This window comes from Prionailurus viverrinus, chromosome E2, assembly GCF_022837055.1.
Source record: "Prionailurus viverrinus isolate Anna chromosome E2, UM_Priviv_1.0, whole genome shotgun sequence".
In the NCBI taxonomy this organism is placed as follows: domain Eukaryota; kingdom Metazoa; phylum Chordata; class Mammalia; order Carnivora; family Felidae; genus Prionailurus; species Prionailurus viverrinus.
In genome coordinates this window covers 50,487,730-50,504,223 of record NC_062575.1, presented here as the reverse complement: position 1 = coordinate 50,504,223, position 16,494 = coordinate 50,487,730, and the positions used below count along the sequence as shown (strand labels likewise).

General features: G+C 43.3%; 1 protein-coding gene and 1 non-coding gene across 6 annotated transcripts in view; one reads left to right on the top strand and one right to left on the bottom strand.

Moving 5' to 3' along the window:
• The window catches only part of LOC125152925 (zinc finger protein 226-like), a 19,978-nt gene extending 3,484 nt beyond the window's left edge, over positions 1 to 16,494 (bottom strand). The window contains exons 1-6 of one of the 5 annotated variants that reach the window (XM_047835566.1): positions 16,483 to 16,494; positions 11,774 to 11,906; positions 11,200 to 11,247; positions 5,176 to 5,232; positions 3,948 to 4,074; positions 3,010 to 3,102 (exon numbers count right to left, since the gene is read on the bottom strand). In XM_047835566.1, the coding sequence (XP_047691522.1) occupies positions 3,010 to 3,102; positions 3,948 to 4,074; positions 5,176 to 5,190 (235 nt within the window). In that variant the 5' untranslated portion in view covers positions 5,191 to 5,232; positions 11,200 to 11,247; positions 11,774 to 11,906; positions 16,483 to 16,494. Of the gene's footprint in view, positions 1 to 3,009; positions 3,103 to 3,947; positions 4,075 to 5,175; positions 5,233 to 11,199; positions 11,248 to 11,580; positions 11,673 to 11,773; positions 11,907 to 16,141; positions 16,255 to 16,482 lie in introns of those variants that run through there. The other 4 variants (XM_047835567.1, XM_047835568.1, XM_047835570.1 and 1 more) reach the window with 4 other exon arrangements.
• TRNAQ-UUG (transfer RNA glutamine (anticodon UUG)) lies at positions 321 to 404 on the top strand. The gene has a single exon. It is a non-coding gene; the product is annotated as a tRNA-Gln (tRNA).

The following is a 16,494-nucleotide window of genomic DNA, read 5'->3' as shown; positions in this document are numbered from 1 at the left end:
GAATTAGAATTATAAATCCCAGTTTAAGTGTGAACAGGACAGAGGAGCCAAAGAACTTTTACAAGTATTTGAAGTAAGAAAAGAAGGGGCACCTGGGTGGCTCAGTTGGGTGAGTGTCCGACTTCGGCTCAGGTCATGATCTCATGGTTTTTGAGTTCGAGCCCCACATCAGGCTCTTTGCTGACAGCACAGAGCCTGGAGTCTGCTTTGGATTCTGGGTCTCCCTCTCTATGCCCCTCCCCTGCTCACACTCTTGTCTCTGTTTCTCTCTTTCAAAAACAAATAAACATTAAAACAAAAAAAAAATTGAAATAAGGGGTGCCTGGGTGGCTTAGTCGGTTAAGCAACCGACTTTGGCTCGGGTCATGATTCCATGTTTGTGGGTTCGAGCCCCACCTCAGGCTCTCTGCAGACAGCGCGGAGCCCAGACCCTGCTTTGGATTCTGTGTCTCCCAATCTCTCCGCCCCCCCCGCTTGTGCTCTTTCTCTCTTTCAAAGATAAACATTTAAACAAATTTTTGAGGGGCGCCTGGGTGGCTCAGTTGGTTAAGTGTCCAACTTCGGCTCAGGTCATGATCTCACGGTTTGTGGGTTCGAGCCCCACATCAGGCTCTGTGCTGACAGCTCAGAGACTGGAGGCTGCTTCAGATTCTGTGTCTCCCCCTCTCTCTGCTCCTCCCCTGCTTATGCTCTGTCTTTCTGTCTCTCAAAAATAAATTAATGTTTAAATAAATAAGTAAATAAAAATTGAAAAAAAATAAAAATAAAACATTTTTTGAAATAAGAAAAGGACAGGTAAAAACAGATTACTAAGAAAGTGAAAGGCGGCACCAGAGGCAGCAGTACACCAAGGGGGTACTGAGGAGAAAATCAAAGGTGCTAAAGAAAGAAAAGCATGAAGACTTATGCACTAGATCCTTCTGAGACTTTTGTATTATCTAAAATTTTTTTTAATGTTTTTATTTTTTGAGAGAGAGAGAGAGAGAGAGAGAGGGAGAGTGCACGCGCATGAGCAGGGGAGGAGCAGAGAGAGGGGGAGACATAGAATCCGAAGCAGGCTCCAGGCTCCAAGCTGTCAAAACAGAGCCCAACGCAGGGCTCAAACTCACCAGGCGTGAGATCATGGATGACCTGAGCCGAAGTCGGACACCTAACTCACTGAGCCACCCAGGCGCCCCTGTACTATCTCTCTAAATATACCCTAATCACCCTCCCCATACTACCCTGCCAAGTAAGAATCAAATTTAGAGCCCAGGGACGAATGCCGACTCTTTGAAGACAGCGTGGAAAAATTCTGGATATAGATCCATTGGTCTTCAACAAGAATAATTTTCAGGGGCGCCTGGGTGGCGCAGTCGGTTAAGCGTCCGACTTCAGCCAGGTCACGATCTCGCGGTCTGTGAGTTCGAGCCCCGCGTCAGGCTCTGGGCTGATGGCTCAGAGCCTGGAGCCTGTTTCCGATTCTGTGTCTCCCTCTCTCTCTGCCCCTCGCCCGTTCATGCTCTGTCTCTCTCTCTCCCAAAAATAAATAAACGTTGAAAAAAAAATTAAAAAAAAAAAAAAAAAGAATAATTTTCAAAGTGAAGAACGGTTTCTTAGTGAGCTGGGAAATCAATTCCATAGCTTACAATATTTAGAAGAAACAGATCAGAAACGATTAGAGAATCATCGCAAGCAATAAAGGTGTCATTATACGAAACGCCTTCAAAAGTCATACATTTAAATACATACACAAACACAACGTCTGAGGTAACAACGTTAAGATCCACTTCTTATTATACCTGTGGATTTTGGAAGCAGCAAATGGGATGCAGTTGGGCAAATCTTTCAAGGGAAAGGCTAACTCACAAGCTTGCTATTTTCTGAGACCTTTCATTCTCTGATACAAGAGACACGGAAACTGAGTATTTTCCCTTCTATGGAGGAGCTGCCTAACTGGACAGAAGAATCCACAATTAAAAAAACAATTCCTCCCCAAATGAATATGCTCTGCTACTAATGGAAAGTCACAGGGAAAGAATGTTATTCAGTTTGGTTATAATGACAGTGCTGCAGGTTCTGTACAGGTTTCTGTACAAGTTGGTGCGGGTCAATTTGTACAGAAAGGCACACACACACATGCACACGCACGTATACCAGGGACACCAGAAACATCGGAATTAGGTCAGGAATTCATTTAAAGACAAAAACTGGTTTGCAATATCCCCTATTCACGTGGATCTGTTCACCACCTATCAGCTATCTCCACTGAAGGCAGGTTTCCCTCTAAGGGAACTCACTCATTTATTCAACAAATATTTACAGATCCCCTGCCATGTACCAGGACTGTTCTAAGCACTAAGGATAGTGAACAAGAAACAGAAAAATCCCCCCACTTTAAAAAATTACACTCCAGTGAGGAGAGAAAGGTAATAAGCAATGAACAAAAATATATGTGAGATGAGGACCAGGGCTCAGACACAGAATAAAGCAGGGCACAGAGAGGAGAAAGGGGAAGGCATCTTCAACAGGGCGGTCAGAGCCCAACATGATATTAAAACTGAGTGACCCAAAAGAAGGAGAGAAGGGGCCTGAAGGATCGGAGGTGGAAAAGTATTCCAGGCAGAGAGAAGAACGAGTGAAGGGCTCTGAGACAGAAGCTTCCTCTGCGGTTCTGGGGAACGGCAGAGAGGACGCTGTAGGCAGAAAAGATGGGGCAAGAGGGAGGACGGATGTATTCGGAAAGTGGGGGATGAACGGCAGGCCACAGAGGACGTTCCGGAGGCTGTTGTCAGTGGTTCTCATTCTACGTGAATGAAGCCGTAAAAGAATTCTGAACAGAAGACTAGCCTGACCTGGCCTGAAGTTACAAAGGATCACTCTGGCTGCTACTCGAAGAACAGACTGTAGGAGGAGTCACACAATCCAGGAAAGAGCTGTGGCAACTTGGACACGGGCAACAGCACAGGGGTGGCAAGAAACAACAAGGATGGTCAGGAAACTGAGAACTCACACGTGCTTGGTTCTTACCCACATTTCTCTCCATCTGGGCTGCGGTCTTCATCGACCAAAGCTTCTCTTCTCTTTCTATACGCCATTTATCTTGTTTCAAGGATTGGTGTCCTGAGAACACGCAAAGTCACGAGTTAGAACGAACACACGAGAGGGGCGCCTGGGTGGCTCAGTCAGTTAAACGGCCAACTTCGGCTCAGGTCATGATCTCACAGTTCATGAGTTCAGGCCCCGCATCGGGCTCAGCGCTGACAGCCTGGAGCCTGCTTCAGATTCTGTGTGTGTCTCTCTCTGCCCTCCCCCCACTCTTGCTCTGTCTCTCTCTCTCTCAAAAATAAATAAACGTTAAAAAAAAATTAAAAACAAAGAACGAACACACGAGGGCTAAAATTTACTGGAAACTTTTTGAGTTCCAACTGCAGATTCGAGGTATCGAAAGTTGTGTTTTTCCAACCTGTTTTAAATCATGACCCAAAAGCTAAGTACATAGCATTTATTTCATGACCCAAATACATACCTAAAGATATGTACTGTTGAAACAACGTTTGAATGCTCTATTTCTGACCAATGTCCGTGTTCACTAAATCCCTCCCACTGGCCCTCACACACTCCTGCACTCAGCCAGTTTTTGCTGCAGTGCGTCCTCAGAAGCTGATATCCTCTACCTTATTTATTTCATTCAAAGTTGCTCACAGACCTCAATAAACCAGTTTTACAATGCATTAATGGGATAGGAGTGAAATCTGAAATCGAATAGGTAAAGCGTAGCAGCATACATAGTCCATTTATAGTTCTTTACCAAACCCAAATAAAAAAGACCTGAAAGGTCCCGTTCACAAAGACCAGAGACATCCTGTGTCCCGTAGGAAATGGAAAAGTTCAATCCCCAAACTCAGAGAACCATCTCAAGAGCCCCCAAAGGTCACAAAGATACTCCAGAGGGGGGCTGTCCTCACCCACGGAGACCAGGTTCCTGAAGTTTTCTAACATCACATCCTGGTACAGCTTCCTCTGGGCAGAGTCCAGCAGTCCCAGCTCCTCCTCCGTGAAGGCCACTGCCACATCCCTGAACGTCACTGCCTCCTACGACAAACACACACAACCTCCATCTTACACCCGATGTCCACTGCGAGAGGTGGGAAGGATGGGGGGGGAAGTTGCTCTGGCCCCTGAGCAATGTGTAGGTTTCCCAGCGCCGCTCCTACCCAACCAGTGCCACATGCGGATTTCCTGCAGCCTTGTCACAAGTGCTGCTATGAGGGGCACCTGGGCGGCTCAGTCGGTTACGCATCCGACTTGATTTCAGCTCACTCACGGTGTTTTGGGTTCGAGTCCTGCATCAGGCTCTGCACGGACAATGTGGAACCTGCTTGGGATTCTCCCTCTCTCTCTGCCCCTAGCCCACTCACGCTCTCTCAAAATAAATACAGAACCTTAAAAAAAAAAAAAAAAAAAGTGTTGCTATGGAAAGGAAAGCTTGTCTATTCACCCGGCCCTCTCAGTGAACACTATAAAGAGCAAACTCCCTAGAATTTGAATCGCTGTATCCTATACTAAAAAGGTTTTACTTTTTAACTAACGTTGCCAATTACCCCAGGAACATTTAACAGTTTAGCCACAGCACTGTTTGATGGCACCTGCCGTCCCACTGAGGTGGGATCAGGTGAGAAGTAGCATTCTGTGTGGAAATAATCCAAAGGGCATGCCAGGTCCCTGAATGAAGCACTCTCTCCTCCTGTACCTGTCTTCACTTGAACACCACAACTCTGCCTCCAGATCCCTGGTTTTCTTGTGTGAACTTAAGCAGGTACCTTTTTCCTAACCCCTTTTCTTTATATTTAAAATGAAGATGGGGATGCCTGGGTGGCTCAGTCAGTTAAGCGTCCTACTCTTGATTTTGATTTTGGCTCAGGTCATGATCTCGTGGTTTGTGAGTTCGAGCCCCACATCGGGCTCTGTACTGACCGCTCAGAGCCTGGAGCCTGCTTGGGACTCTGTGTCTCCCTCACTCTCTGCCCCTCTCCCGCTAGCTCCCACTCACTCTCTCAAAAATAAATAAATGTTAAAAAAAATTTTTTTAACAAATTTAAAAGACAAATAAAAACTAAAGAGAGAAGAACTTATGTCCAGCCTTGGAGGACTAAAAGGACATTTTTAACAGCAAAAAAGGCAAGCCCTACTCACCTTGAACAAGCTCATTTTCCCTTTCCTTCTGGAGAAACAGAATCCTAGGAAGACAGACTGAGAAAGAAGAAAGAAGTCAGTGGCAATCAGTCAGGTACGTCACTAACCTAGGGGACGGCTCACTGTGAATCAGCAAGGGCACTCCTTCCTCGGCACGGCGCGGGTGAACGAGCCTTCACAGGCAGAATGAGACATGTATACCAGTTACCCGCCCTCTATCCCTTCCATAGTAGTTCAAGGAACACCTGCCCAACCACAAAAATGGCTCCACCACAGTGCCCCTGTAGCTTCCGCTACAGGGAATCCCCGTAGGAATTCTTATCCCGGGTATGATATAAATTGAGACCGCACCAGTAAGAGTTGGCTCTGGAGTCAGTGTGCATGGGCTGAAATCCCAGCTAGGCTATTCAGTAGCAGTGTCATCTTGGGCAGATCATTAACATATCTCTGCCTCGATTTTGTCATGTGCAAGTGGGGGAGAATAATGCTACCAACGTCCTGGGACCACGGAAGAGGTGGAAAGCTCCCAGAGGCCTGCCAGTTCCTTATTTCTTTGCAAATGCAGGGACACATTCTGCAGAATAAGACTCTATAGTTTAGATTCTCTCTACCGAGAGAATATTGTTAAAATACACAGAGATCAAAGGTTGTCACTCTGTCGGGCGAGAGTCTTATTAACTGCTCCACATCTCCGTTTGTCTTCCTAATAATCTGAAACCTCAACGACAATATTTAGAGAGACATGGCCAACTTTTTATAAAAGTTACAAAAATAAGTGAAGTTTCTTTCTTTTTTTCTTAATGTTTATTATTTATTTTTGAAAGAGAGAGAGAGAGTCTGGGCAGAGAGAGAGGGAGACACAGAATCCAAAACAGCCTCCGGGCTCCGAGCTGTCAGGACACAGCCTGAAGCAGGGCTGGATCTCACGGATCGTGAGATCGTGACCTGAGCCGAAGTCAGATGCTTAACCCACTGAACCACCCAGGCACCCCAAGTGAAGTTTCTTTTTAAGCAGGAAGTGCACTTTTGACAAGTATGCATGGAGATAAAGAAAACTAATAAAACCCAAGCTTCTACAACAGAAAATAGGTTGACAGTCCTGACCTAATTTAAATAAAAAAGACAGACATCTGAGTTGTAACCATACTGTTACAAATAAAGGAATGTATAAGAAATAGGTAGGAAGAAAAAGTTCCCCCTCTGGCAGAAGGCAAGGTAAAAAAAGTAGAATGAAAGAAAGATAGTTAGAAAATCATCAATGGATGCCAAAAAATGGTGCAAGTTTGGGAATAAATAAATAAAATATTAACTGCAAAAGGGAAAACAGGAACCTGGCAGACACCTTACCTAAGAAAACAAATTTGACACCAGCAGTTGGGTCAAACCAACAAACTGACAGGTGCCTCCCAAGAAGGTGGCCTTACCACTGACTTCTGTAACATCCCTGTTGCTAACGTACAGCCTGAATCAAATCATAAACAAATATCAGATAAACCAAAAAAGAGGGACATTCTACAAAATAATTTGCCAATATTCTTCAAGAATACCATCATCTAAATTACATAAATGAAGTCTGAGGAATTATTCCATCTTTTTGTTTTAGGTAACCTTTAAAAAATTTTTTCAAACGTTTAATGTTTAATGTTTATTTTAATGTTTAATGGGGCAGGGGGGAAGCAGAGACACAGGCAAAGAGAAAATCCGAAGCAGGCTCCAGGCTCCAAGCTGTCAGCACAGAGCCCGACGCGGGGTTTGAACTCATGGACTGTGACATCATGACCTGACTTGAAGTCAGACGCTTACCCAACTAGCCATCCAGGTGCCCCAAGGTTTTTAAAAATTTTTTTTTTAATGTTTATTTTTGAGAGAGAGACAGCATGTGAGCAGGGGAGGAGAAGAGAGAGAGGGAGACACAGAATCTGAAGCAAGCTACAGGCTCTGAGCTGTCAGTACAGAGCCTGACATGGGGCATGAACCCACAAACCAAGAGATCATGACCTGAGCCGAAGTCCGACACTCAACTGACCGAGCCACCCAAGGCGCCCCAAGTTTTAAGTAATCTTTATATCCAACAAGGGGCTCAAACTCCTAACTCCAAAATCTGGAGTTGCATGTTCTACAGACTGAGCAAGCCAGGCACCCCAGAATCATTCTAGAATAAAGACTAATAAAACAAAAACTAAGTTCAACGCATATCACAGGACTGAACCCTGAACTAGAAAAAGGAAACTGCTCTCAAAGACTTTCTTGGAAAAACTGAAAAAAACTGAAATTTGTACTGTGGATTAGATAACAGTACATTATCATAATTAATTCCATATTTTTTTTTTAAATTTTTTTTTCAACGTTTATTTATTTTTGGGACAGAGAGATACAGAGCATGAACGGGTGAGGGGCAGAGAGAGAGGGAGACACAGAATCGGAAACAGGTTCCAGGCTCTGAGCCATCAGCCCAGAGCCCGACGCGGGGCTCGAACTCACGGACCGCGAGATCGTGACCTGGCTGAAGTCGGACGTTTAACCGACTGCGCCACCCAGGCGCCCCAATTAATTCCATATTGATCAGTCTATAGCTCACTCTCAAATGGTTCAGCAAAAAAACATAGTATACAAGTATGATAAAGCTGTGAAAGAGAAAAAAAAAAAGGGGGAGGCCTTGAAAGCTAACAGCAGCAAACAGCTAGAGCTTGGTGTTTGCCACCGATCAGTGAGAATCTGACAGGGCCACTCAGTCATCATGATGAACAGGAAGAGGACAAGACACAGGACGCCTGGGTGGCTCAGTCAGTTAAGCGTCCAACTTTGGCTCAGGTCATGATCTCACGGTCCAGGAGTTCAAACCCTGCGTTAGGCTCTGTGCTGACAGCTCGGAGCCTGGAGCCTGCTTCAGATCCTTTGATTCCTCTGCCCCTCCCCTGCTCGTGCTCTCTCTCTCACTCTCAAAAATAAATAAACCCTTTTTTTTTTTTTTCAACATTTTTTTATTTATTTTTGGGACAGAGAGAGACAGAGCATGAACGGGGGAGGGGCAGAGAGAGAGGGAGACACAGAATCGGAAACAGGCTCCAGGCTCCGAGCCATCAGCCCAGAGCCTGACGCGGGGCTCGAACTCACGGACCGCGAGATCGTGACCTGGCTGATGTCGGACGCTTAACCGACTGCGCCACCCAGGCGCCCCTAAATAAACCTTTTAAAAACAAATTTTTTTAAAAAGGATGAGACACTTTGTAGCACAGACACAAAGACATTCTTTGTTGTAGCCCACCCCCAGCTAACATGAGTGACTAGTTTATTAATAGTGACAACTGCAGTCTCATTTTGTTTCTCCCATCTACTAGACAAAAATTATTACAACATTCAGTCATCAAATTGCTTCTGCTTCCTGACAGCAGGAAACTCTCACTGCTTAAAACTCCCCAACTCAGTTAACACAAGGCAAAAACCCTGTAAGCAGCCCCACTTAATAGCCTCTTACCAAGACACCCTGGGTGTGTGGGCTTCCTTGCTTCCACAAGCTGAAACCAACCTAGTGCTTTGATTACAGAGACGTCCCTGGTGGTTTGGGGCTGACACTCACTGACAGAGCAAATAGGCAAAATATAAGTTAGTAACTGATGAATCCGATGAAGATATGAGACTTCGTTATGCTATTTTTGCAACTTTTCTAGAAGTTTGAAGGTACATAGAAAGAAAAAGTGAGGGGTGCCTGGGTGGCGTAGTTGGTTAAGTGTCCAACTCTTGATTTCAGCTCAGGTCATGATCTTGCGGTCCCTGAGTTCAAGTCCCACATCGGGCTCTGTCTGCACTGGCAGTGTGAAGCCTGCTTGGGATTCCCTCTCTCTCTCTCTCTCTCTCTCAAAAATAAATAAACATTTAAAAAATATATTTTAAAAAAAAGATGAAAGAAAATAGGAAATAGTCATAGCTATAAGAACAGTAATGGGGCTCCTGGGTGACTCAGTCGGTTAAGCGTCTGACTTCGGCTCAGGTCATGATCTCACAGTTCGTGAGTTCGAGCCCTGCGTCGGGCTCTGTGCTGATGGTGCAGAACCTGCTTGGGATTTTCTCTCTCTCTCTCTCTGTGTCTCCCTCTCTCCCTGCCCCTCCCCCACTCACGCTCTGTCTCTCAAAAACAAACATTAAAAAAAAAAAAAGAATAGTAATAATAGCAGTAGTTCTGATAAAGGTGACTATAGCAAAAATATCTTATGTTAACAGTAACTACTAGCTGATCTTCAAACTTCCGGAAGAATTTCTCTATTACAAAAGATGGCAACAAATTCACTCCCCAATTACACACATCCTCCAATTCCCTCCAGTTTGACTCTACACTTGCCAGCTGCCTTCTGCTCAAGTCAATACACTGCAAGCAGACATGACAGCTGACAAGAATGAGTCGGGGGGTGGGGGGAGAAACCACTGGACTGACGGGGCTATGGTGTACCCAGCTCAGTTTTATCTGTGACCTCCAGCAAGGTCCATTTTCCAGGTCTCAGCTTCCAGACAAGAGCCTTTTCCTGAGCTTCTGGAATTTTCACGTGCACAGGAATCTCCCCAGAATCTTGCTGGAATGCAGATTCCTGGGCCCCATGGGCAGAAAGTTTAAATAAAAGGTCTCAGAAGGGGCTCAAGGATGAGCATTTCTACCCAAGTGATGCCAAGGCCACTGCTCTGTGGGCCACAGTTTCAGGAGCACTGCAGTATCCCACCTGGACCAAAGAAAGCAACCTCCACTAAACACAAATATACATAGAGCAACCAGACAGGCTAAAATGTTGTTGTTGTTACTGTTACATTCCAAGGTTATGGGTAGTTAACATTTGTATTTATATGCATTTTTGTATTTTCCATAATGATTAGGTTACTTCTATGATATAAGTATTATTTAGGGGCGACTGGATGGCTCAGTTGGTTAAGTGTTTGACTTTGGCTCAGGTCATGATCTCACAGCTCGTGAGTTCGAGCTCCACAACAGGCTCTGTGCTGACGGTGCAGAGCTTGCTTGGGAATTTCTCTCTCTCTCTCTCTCTCTCTCTCTCTCTCTCTCTCTCTCTCTGCCCCTCCCCCACTTGTGCTTGCTCTCTCTCTCAGATATGTGAACTTTTAAAAATTAAAAAATATGTATATTATTTAAAACAAATGACACAGACCAAAAATCTACTTTAGAGATTTCGGACACCGAGGTGCCTCAGTAGGTTAAGCATCAGATTCTTGGGTTTCAGCTCAGGTCATGATCTCATGGTTTGTGGGATCAAGCCCTAAGCAGGGCTCGGTGCTGATAGCAGGGAGCCTGCTTGGGATTCTCTCTCCCTCTCCCCCTCCCCCACCTGCACGCACGCACTCTCAAAATAAATACACTTAAAAAACGGTTTAAAAAAATATAAGAAATTCTTAGAATACCCTAAACCTTGCTCTCAAGGTCCCTGCAGTCAAGTCCCAAAATGTTTTCACAATGATTCTAGCCAGTCCCTTATGCTCAAGGAGAATATATCAAAGAGATTCATGAACTCAGGTGATGGCTTCAGAATGTCCCGCTCCGCCTCCTACTACCTGGATGCCCATGGACAAATGGGCTATGTTCTCCACCTCAGTCTCTCCTCATCTTTAAAGTAGGAAAAACATGGGGGCACGTAGGTCCGTGAAGCATTTGACTTTGGTTCAGGTCATGATGCCCAAGGTTCGTGGGTTCCAGCCCCGTGTCGGGCTCTGTGCTGACAGCTCAGAGCCTGGAGCCTGCTTCGGATTCTGTGTTTCCCTCTCTCTCTGCCCCTCTTCCTGCTCCTGCTCTGTCTCTCTCAAAAGTAAATTAAAAATATTTAAAAAAAATTTTTTTTTAAGTAGGAAAAACAGCAGTACTTCAATGAGCATTGTGTGAGGGGGAATGTGTTCATCTGTGTAAAGCTTTTAGAACGGAACTCTGCAATGAAGGCTCAGTTGTAATCATCACCGATGCCCAAGAGCGTGTCCCACACTTTCTCCAGTTTACGTGACTATCTTGGTAGAAGAATGGCAAGTCCTACTCACGTGGGGCTCTGTTGCCTCCTCCCTGCAGTGCTTGTTGAGAAGTCAGGGCTGGGGAAGGAAAGGAGGTTGTGAAATACCAGTATTCTTTCCATTCCCAATAAATCACATTCCCCGGTATCAACTAGAAGCAACCCTCTCCTTCCAAAAAAAGGTCAGGAGTCCAGGACAATTCAGCATCCTGGGCTCGCAGAGTCTGAGAAACAGGCGCTTCTCGGATAATTACAGTAGTATTAATAACCACAACACTCCCGCCAGGTAGTTTTAAATCTTTTGCTTGTACTATCTTGGTTTTCTCCCCACGGCACTGTATTAGGAAGGTATTACTTTTACTCCCCTTTTACAAAACAGCAAACCAAGGCATAGAGGGATTAAGTAACTCACCCAATGCGATACCGCATGAAGAGGGGTAGGTCGTAGGCGGGGAGCCAGGACACAGGTGCAGAGAGCCCGGGACACCCTCTAACCCGGAGAAGCACAACCAGAACCCGCCCCATCCCGGGCACTTCCCCAACGCGAAGAAGCTCCGCCCAGGAGAACGCAAATCACCCCCCCCCCCCCCCCCCGGCCATCTAACCTCCGTTTTTAGTCACTGCTCCTCTTTCTCTCCCAATGAAAGGCTGGTGGCTGCTGGCCCCGGGTGCGTTCCGGGGAAGTTTGAACGGGTCGTGAACAGCGGACCTGAAACCCTACAATCAGAGAAAAGATGGCTGCTACGGCGTCCTCCTGGGGCGGAAGCGCCTGCGATCACCGGAGCTCCTGGACTACACTTCCCAGAATTCACCAGCACCACCGTGTTGAATGGAAGTACCTGCGACTACTCGGAGCTCCTGGACTACACTTCCCAGAATGCCGCAGGGGAAAACGTTTACAGCCGGGGCTTACAGTCGCTGCGGAGTGCGAGACTATACGGAGAGGTCTGGACCGCAGGGGCCAACCTGCGTCGCGCTGCGGCTACGGTGACAACAAGGCTCTCCAGACTACCCTTCGCCTAAGGTCGTAGCGGAAAACAGACAAAGCCACGCCCCTGATACGGAAGTGCTTGACTATTCTATTTCACTTCCAGGGATTCCCGAAAGGGTCTCCTGCAGTTGCCTTGCCATTTTAGCACGTCATCTCAGCACTTACAAGAGTGTAGATTCTGTTCACGAAAAGCCGAGAAGCTAAGTAGCACTTTCGAGATGCTCAAGGGACTAAAGCACGTAAATCCTTTTTTTTTTTTTTTTTTTTTTTCTACCACAGATGCTTCCTAGTAAATCCCAAAGAGCTCCACCATAGGAATAGGAGCAAAAGGAAACTGGGCCTTCATTGGCAAACGTTAAATCAGCTCAGTCCTTGAAACTGCATGAAAGTGAATTGTTGGCATCTTCTGACCCTTGCAGAAGCGAGTGGAAATCCTTTGTACGGGAAGATGTCGGTCATCATCCTAAGCCTCAAATTATTCCTATCATTATAAAATTTGTCATATCAGTATTAGGCCAAGTGAACTTTAAGGGGGGAAAACATTACTTGGCATAGGGCCACTTTTCGTAATGATAAAAGTTTCAAGGTACCAGAAAGTAATAACTTCAGTTTGTATTTTATAAAGCGAAAATTGAACGATGACAGAGAAAGATTCAAACTCAGTTGGAACTGGAGATTTTAACAGATACACACATGGGGGAAAATGTTGAGCCTTAAATGCATGTATTAAAATAGAGGAGAAGCTGAAAATCCCTCCGGAAAAAGACTAATCTCAGAAATTTAATTAACGAATAACAAAACCAAAGAAAGCAGATAGAAGGAAATAAGACCAGATGAGTGAACTACCAACAAAATTAAGTGGATCCCGCCTTCCACAGAAGGTCAAAAGATCACCCCGTGGGGAAAGCAATGAAATTGATAAAAGTATGGTGAGAATGGTTTTTAAAAAAGACATATATGAAAAATAGCAAGTATCAGAAATTAAAGAGAACATCATGAGATACTATGATGATACTGTAAACACCTTTATAAAAATATATTTGTAGAGGTGTCTGGGTGGCTCAGTCTGTTGAGCGTCCAACTCTTGATTTTGGCTCAGATCATGATCCCAGGGTCATGGAATCAGGCCTGGCATCAGCTCTGAGCTGAGTGTGAAACCTGCTTAAGATTCTCTCTCTTCCTCTGCCCTTCTCCCCTGCTTGTACTACTTTCTCTCACAACAACAACTATATATATATATGTATATATATATATATGTAATATATATGTATATATACGTATATATGTAATATATCTGTATATATATGTACATATATTTCTGTGAAATATATAGATGTATATGTGTATATGTATATGTATATATGTAATACCTGATGAAATGACAGAAACTTCACTTGCCAAACTCATCGATACATTTCAGTGTTAACACCACATTCATCTGGACTTTCTATACACTTAATCATGTTAATTTAAGTGGGGTGCCTGGGTGGCTCAGCCGGTTAAGGGACTGACTCTTGGTTTTCGCTCAGGTCATAATCTCAAGGTTCCTGAGACTGAGGACCGAGTTGGGCTCTGCAATGACAGCATGGAGCCTGCTTGGGATTCTCTCTCCCTCCCTCTCTCTCTGCCCCCTCTCCTGCTTGCTCACTCTCTCTCTCTCAAAATAGGTAAACTTAAAAAATCATGTTAATTGTAAGTAACAACCATTTTATTTCTTCCTTTCCAATTTGTATACCTTCTCTTTATTTTTCATTCCTTCTTGAACTGGCCAGGGTCACTTATTTCCTCTAACACGTTCTCAATTTTTATTTTTGCTTGACTATTTTAAAGCAAATTCCAGAGAGGTACTTTCACCTATAAATATATTAGTATCCATCTCTTACTGGTTAAGAACATGTTTTTTAAGTAGGCTCCACCCCCCATGTGGGGCTTGAACTCACCACCAGGAGATCAAGGGTCACATGCTCCACTGCCTGAACCAACAAGTACCCCTGATAAGAACATTTTTAAAGCCTAAAGATATTGTGCAATTATGTTTAAGAAAAATAAAATTAGGGGGCACCTGGCTGGCTCAGTCAGAAAAGCATGCAAGTCTTGATATCAGGATCATGAGTTTAAGCCCAAGGTTGAGTGTAGAGATTACTTACATAAACTTAAAAGAAAAAAGGAAAAGGAAAAATCTTTGTTTAATAACAATTTATATTCAAGCCCCGGTTAAAAAAAATTTTTACTATTGTGTGAAATATGCCTAAACTAAATTTTTTTGAATCCAGATATTAAAAAAAACGATCCATACATTTGAATGTATTGGTTATCACTATTAAATAGTTCTATAGTCGTGCACTCTTCTTTTTTTTTTTTTTTTTAAGTATGTGACTGAATTCATGGAAAATCACATTATTTTCCCTACACTTGCAGTATTTTGGATTTGGTTCATTGCTTCAACAACATTGAAACCCAGAAGTCAGTGGGATAATAATTACAGTATTCTTGTGTCTTTTTTTAATGTTTTTGTGTTCCAAATTCTGGGAAATCATCCTCTAAGAACCGTGCCTGGCTTAATGCAACATGGCACACAGAGCAGACACAGAAATTCTTCCCAATGTACAAGTCAATTGAAATCTGGAATGTAGTATGATGCAGTTTGTGCACATGTGTTTTTACTTTATATAAGTGATACTGTGTCATAAAATTTATCCTGGTGTTTATATTATCCACTCAGGTGTATGTTTTTAAGATTTATCCACCCATTTTATCTAGTTTATAGAACTCCATTTTCTGCACCCACATTTTTTTAAAGTTTGTATTTAAATCCGAGTAGTTAACATACAGTGTAATATTAGTTTTGGGTATATAATTTAGCAATACCTGGTACTATCACAGTAAGTGCACTCCTTAATTCTATTCTACTCTATTCTATTCTATCCTATCCTATTCATTTAAGATTTTTTTTTTTTAAGTAGGCTTCACACCCAACATGGGGAGTGAACTCAACAACCCTGAGATCAAGAGTTGTATTGCTCTACTGACTGAACCAGGCAGGTGCCCCTCCCATCACCTATTTAACCCATCCCACACACACCTCCCCTCTGGCAACCATCAGTTTGTTCTGTATAGTTAAGAGTCTGTTTCTTGGTTTGCCTCTACATTTTTTCCCAACATTTCATCCATCTACTCTTCCCATTCCTACTGCCAGAAACAATGAAATGAACACACATGTTCACTTACGGACCTATGTGAGAATTTCTTGGGAAGACATATCCAAGAGGGAAATTACTTCATAGCATACATGTATACTTAAATTTAGTATCAGCCAGATTGAATCATTACACCAGTCCACATTAACAAGAGCTGTCTTTTTGTGTAACTATCTCTTTACCTCCATTTGGAAGACTTGTCACCCTAACTTTTGCCAGTTGTTACTACCGGCAGTATAACTATGATACTATTAAATGTATAGTAGTATCACACAGTTTTAATTAAATTTCTCTAGTTTCTAGTAAGTGATAATTTTTTCAAATGCTCAGGAGCCTCATTTGTAAATGCCTACTTATACCCTTGGCCCCTTTTCTCTTGTGGATGCTACCTTTTTCTTTCCTCATTTTCATTGCACATTCTGATTATTGATACCTTGTCAGTTTTAGAAATTACAAACATTCTTTCCTAAGTGGGCATGTGTTTTTAAATTTTGTCTATTGTGTCCCTCATTGAATAGAAGTCATTAATTGTGAGATAACTACTAAATTTCTTCTTAACCTCTGTCCTTTGACACTCCTAAGGCAAAAGTATCTATTTCTTCCTGCTTAAAATAAATTTCTAGACCGGTCTTTCATATGTAGGTCCTTTAAATGTTTTGGAGTCTATGTATGTGCATCTTATTATATGGGGATTCACTTTTATGTTCTCTAAGGAAAACTCTTAAAAAATAAATAATGATATTCATGGCTTCAAGACTCAGTATTACAAAGATCTCAATACTCACCAAAATGACCTATAGTATCAACCAAACTCCAATAACAATATCAGCATTTTCCCCTAGAAAATGATAAGATGATTAGAAACATTAGAAAAGAGCTAAGAAGAGTCTAAGAATAAAACAGAGGACTTATTTATATTAGTATACACTAAATCTTCTTAAAAATCTACAATATAAGTCTGGAGTTTGCTCTAGATGAATGAGTGAATAGACATCAAAATCTATATTGAAACAGACATTATACCTTGATGTGTATAAAGAAAACACTACAACAGAGAGGGTAAAGAGGTCTCCCTAATACACAGTTCTCAGTCAGTTGGATATCTCTACAGGGAAAAAATGCTGACCACTGTCTCATA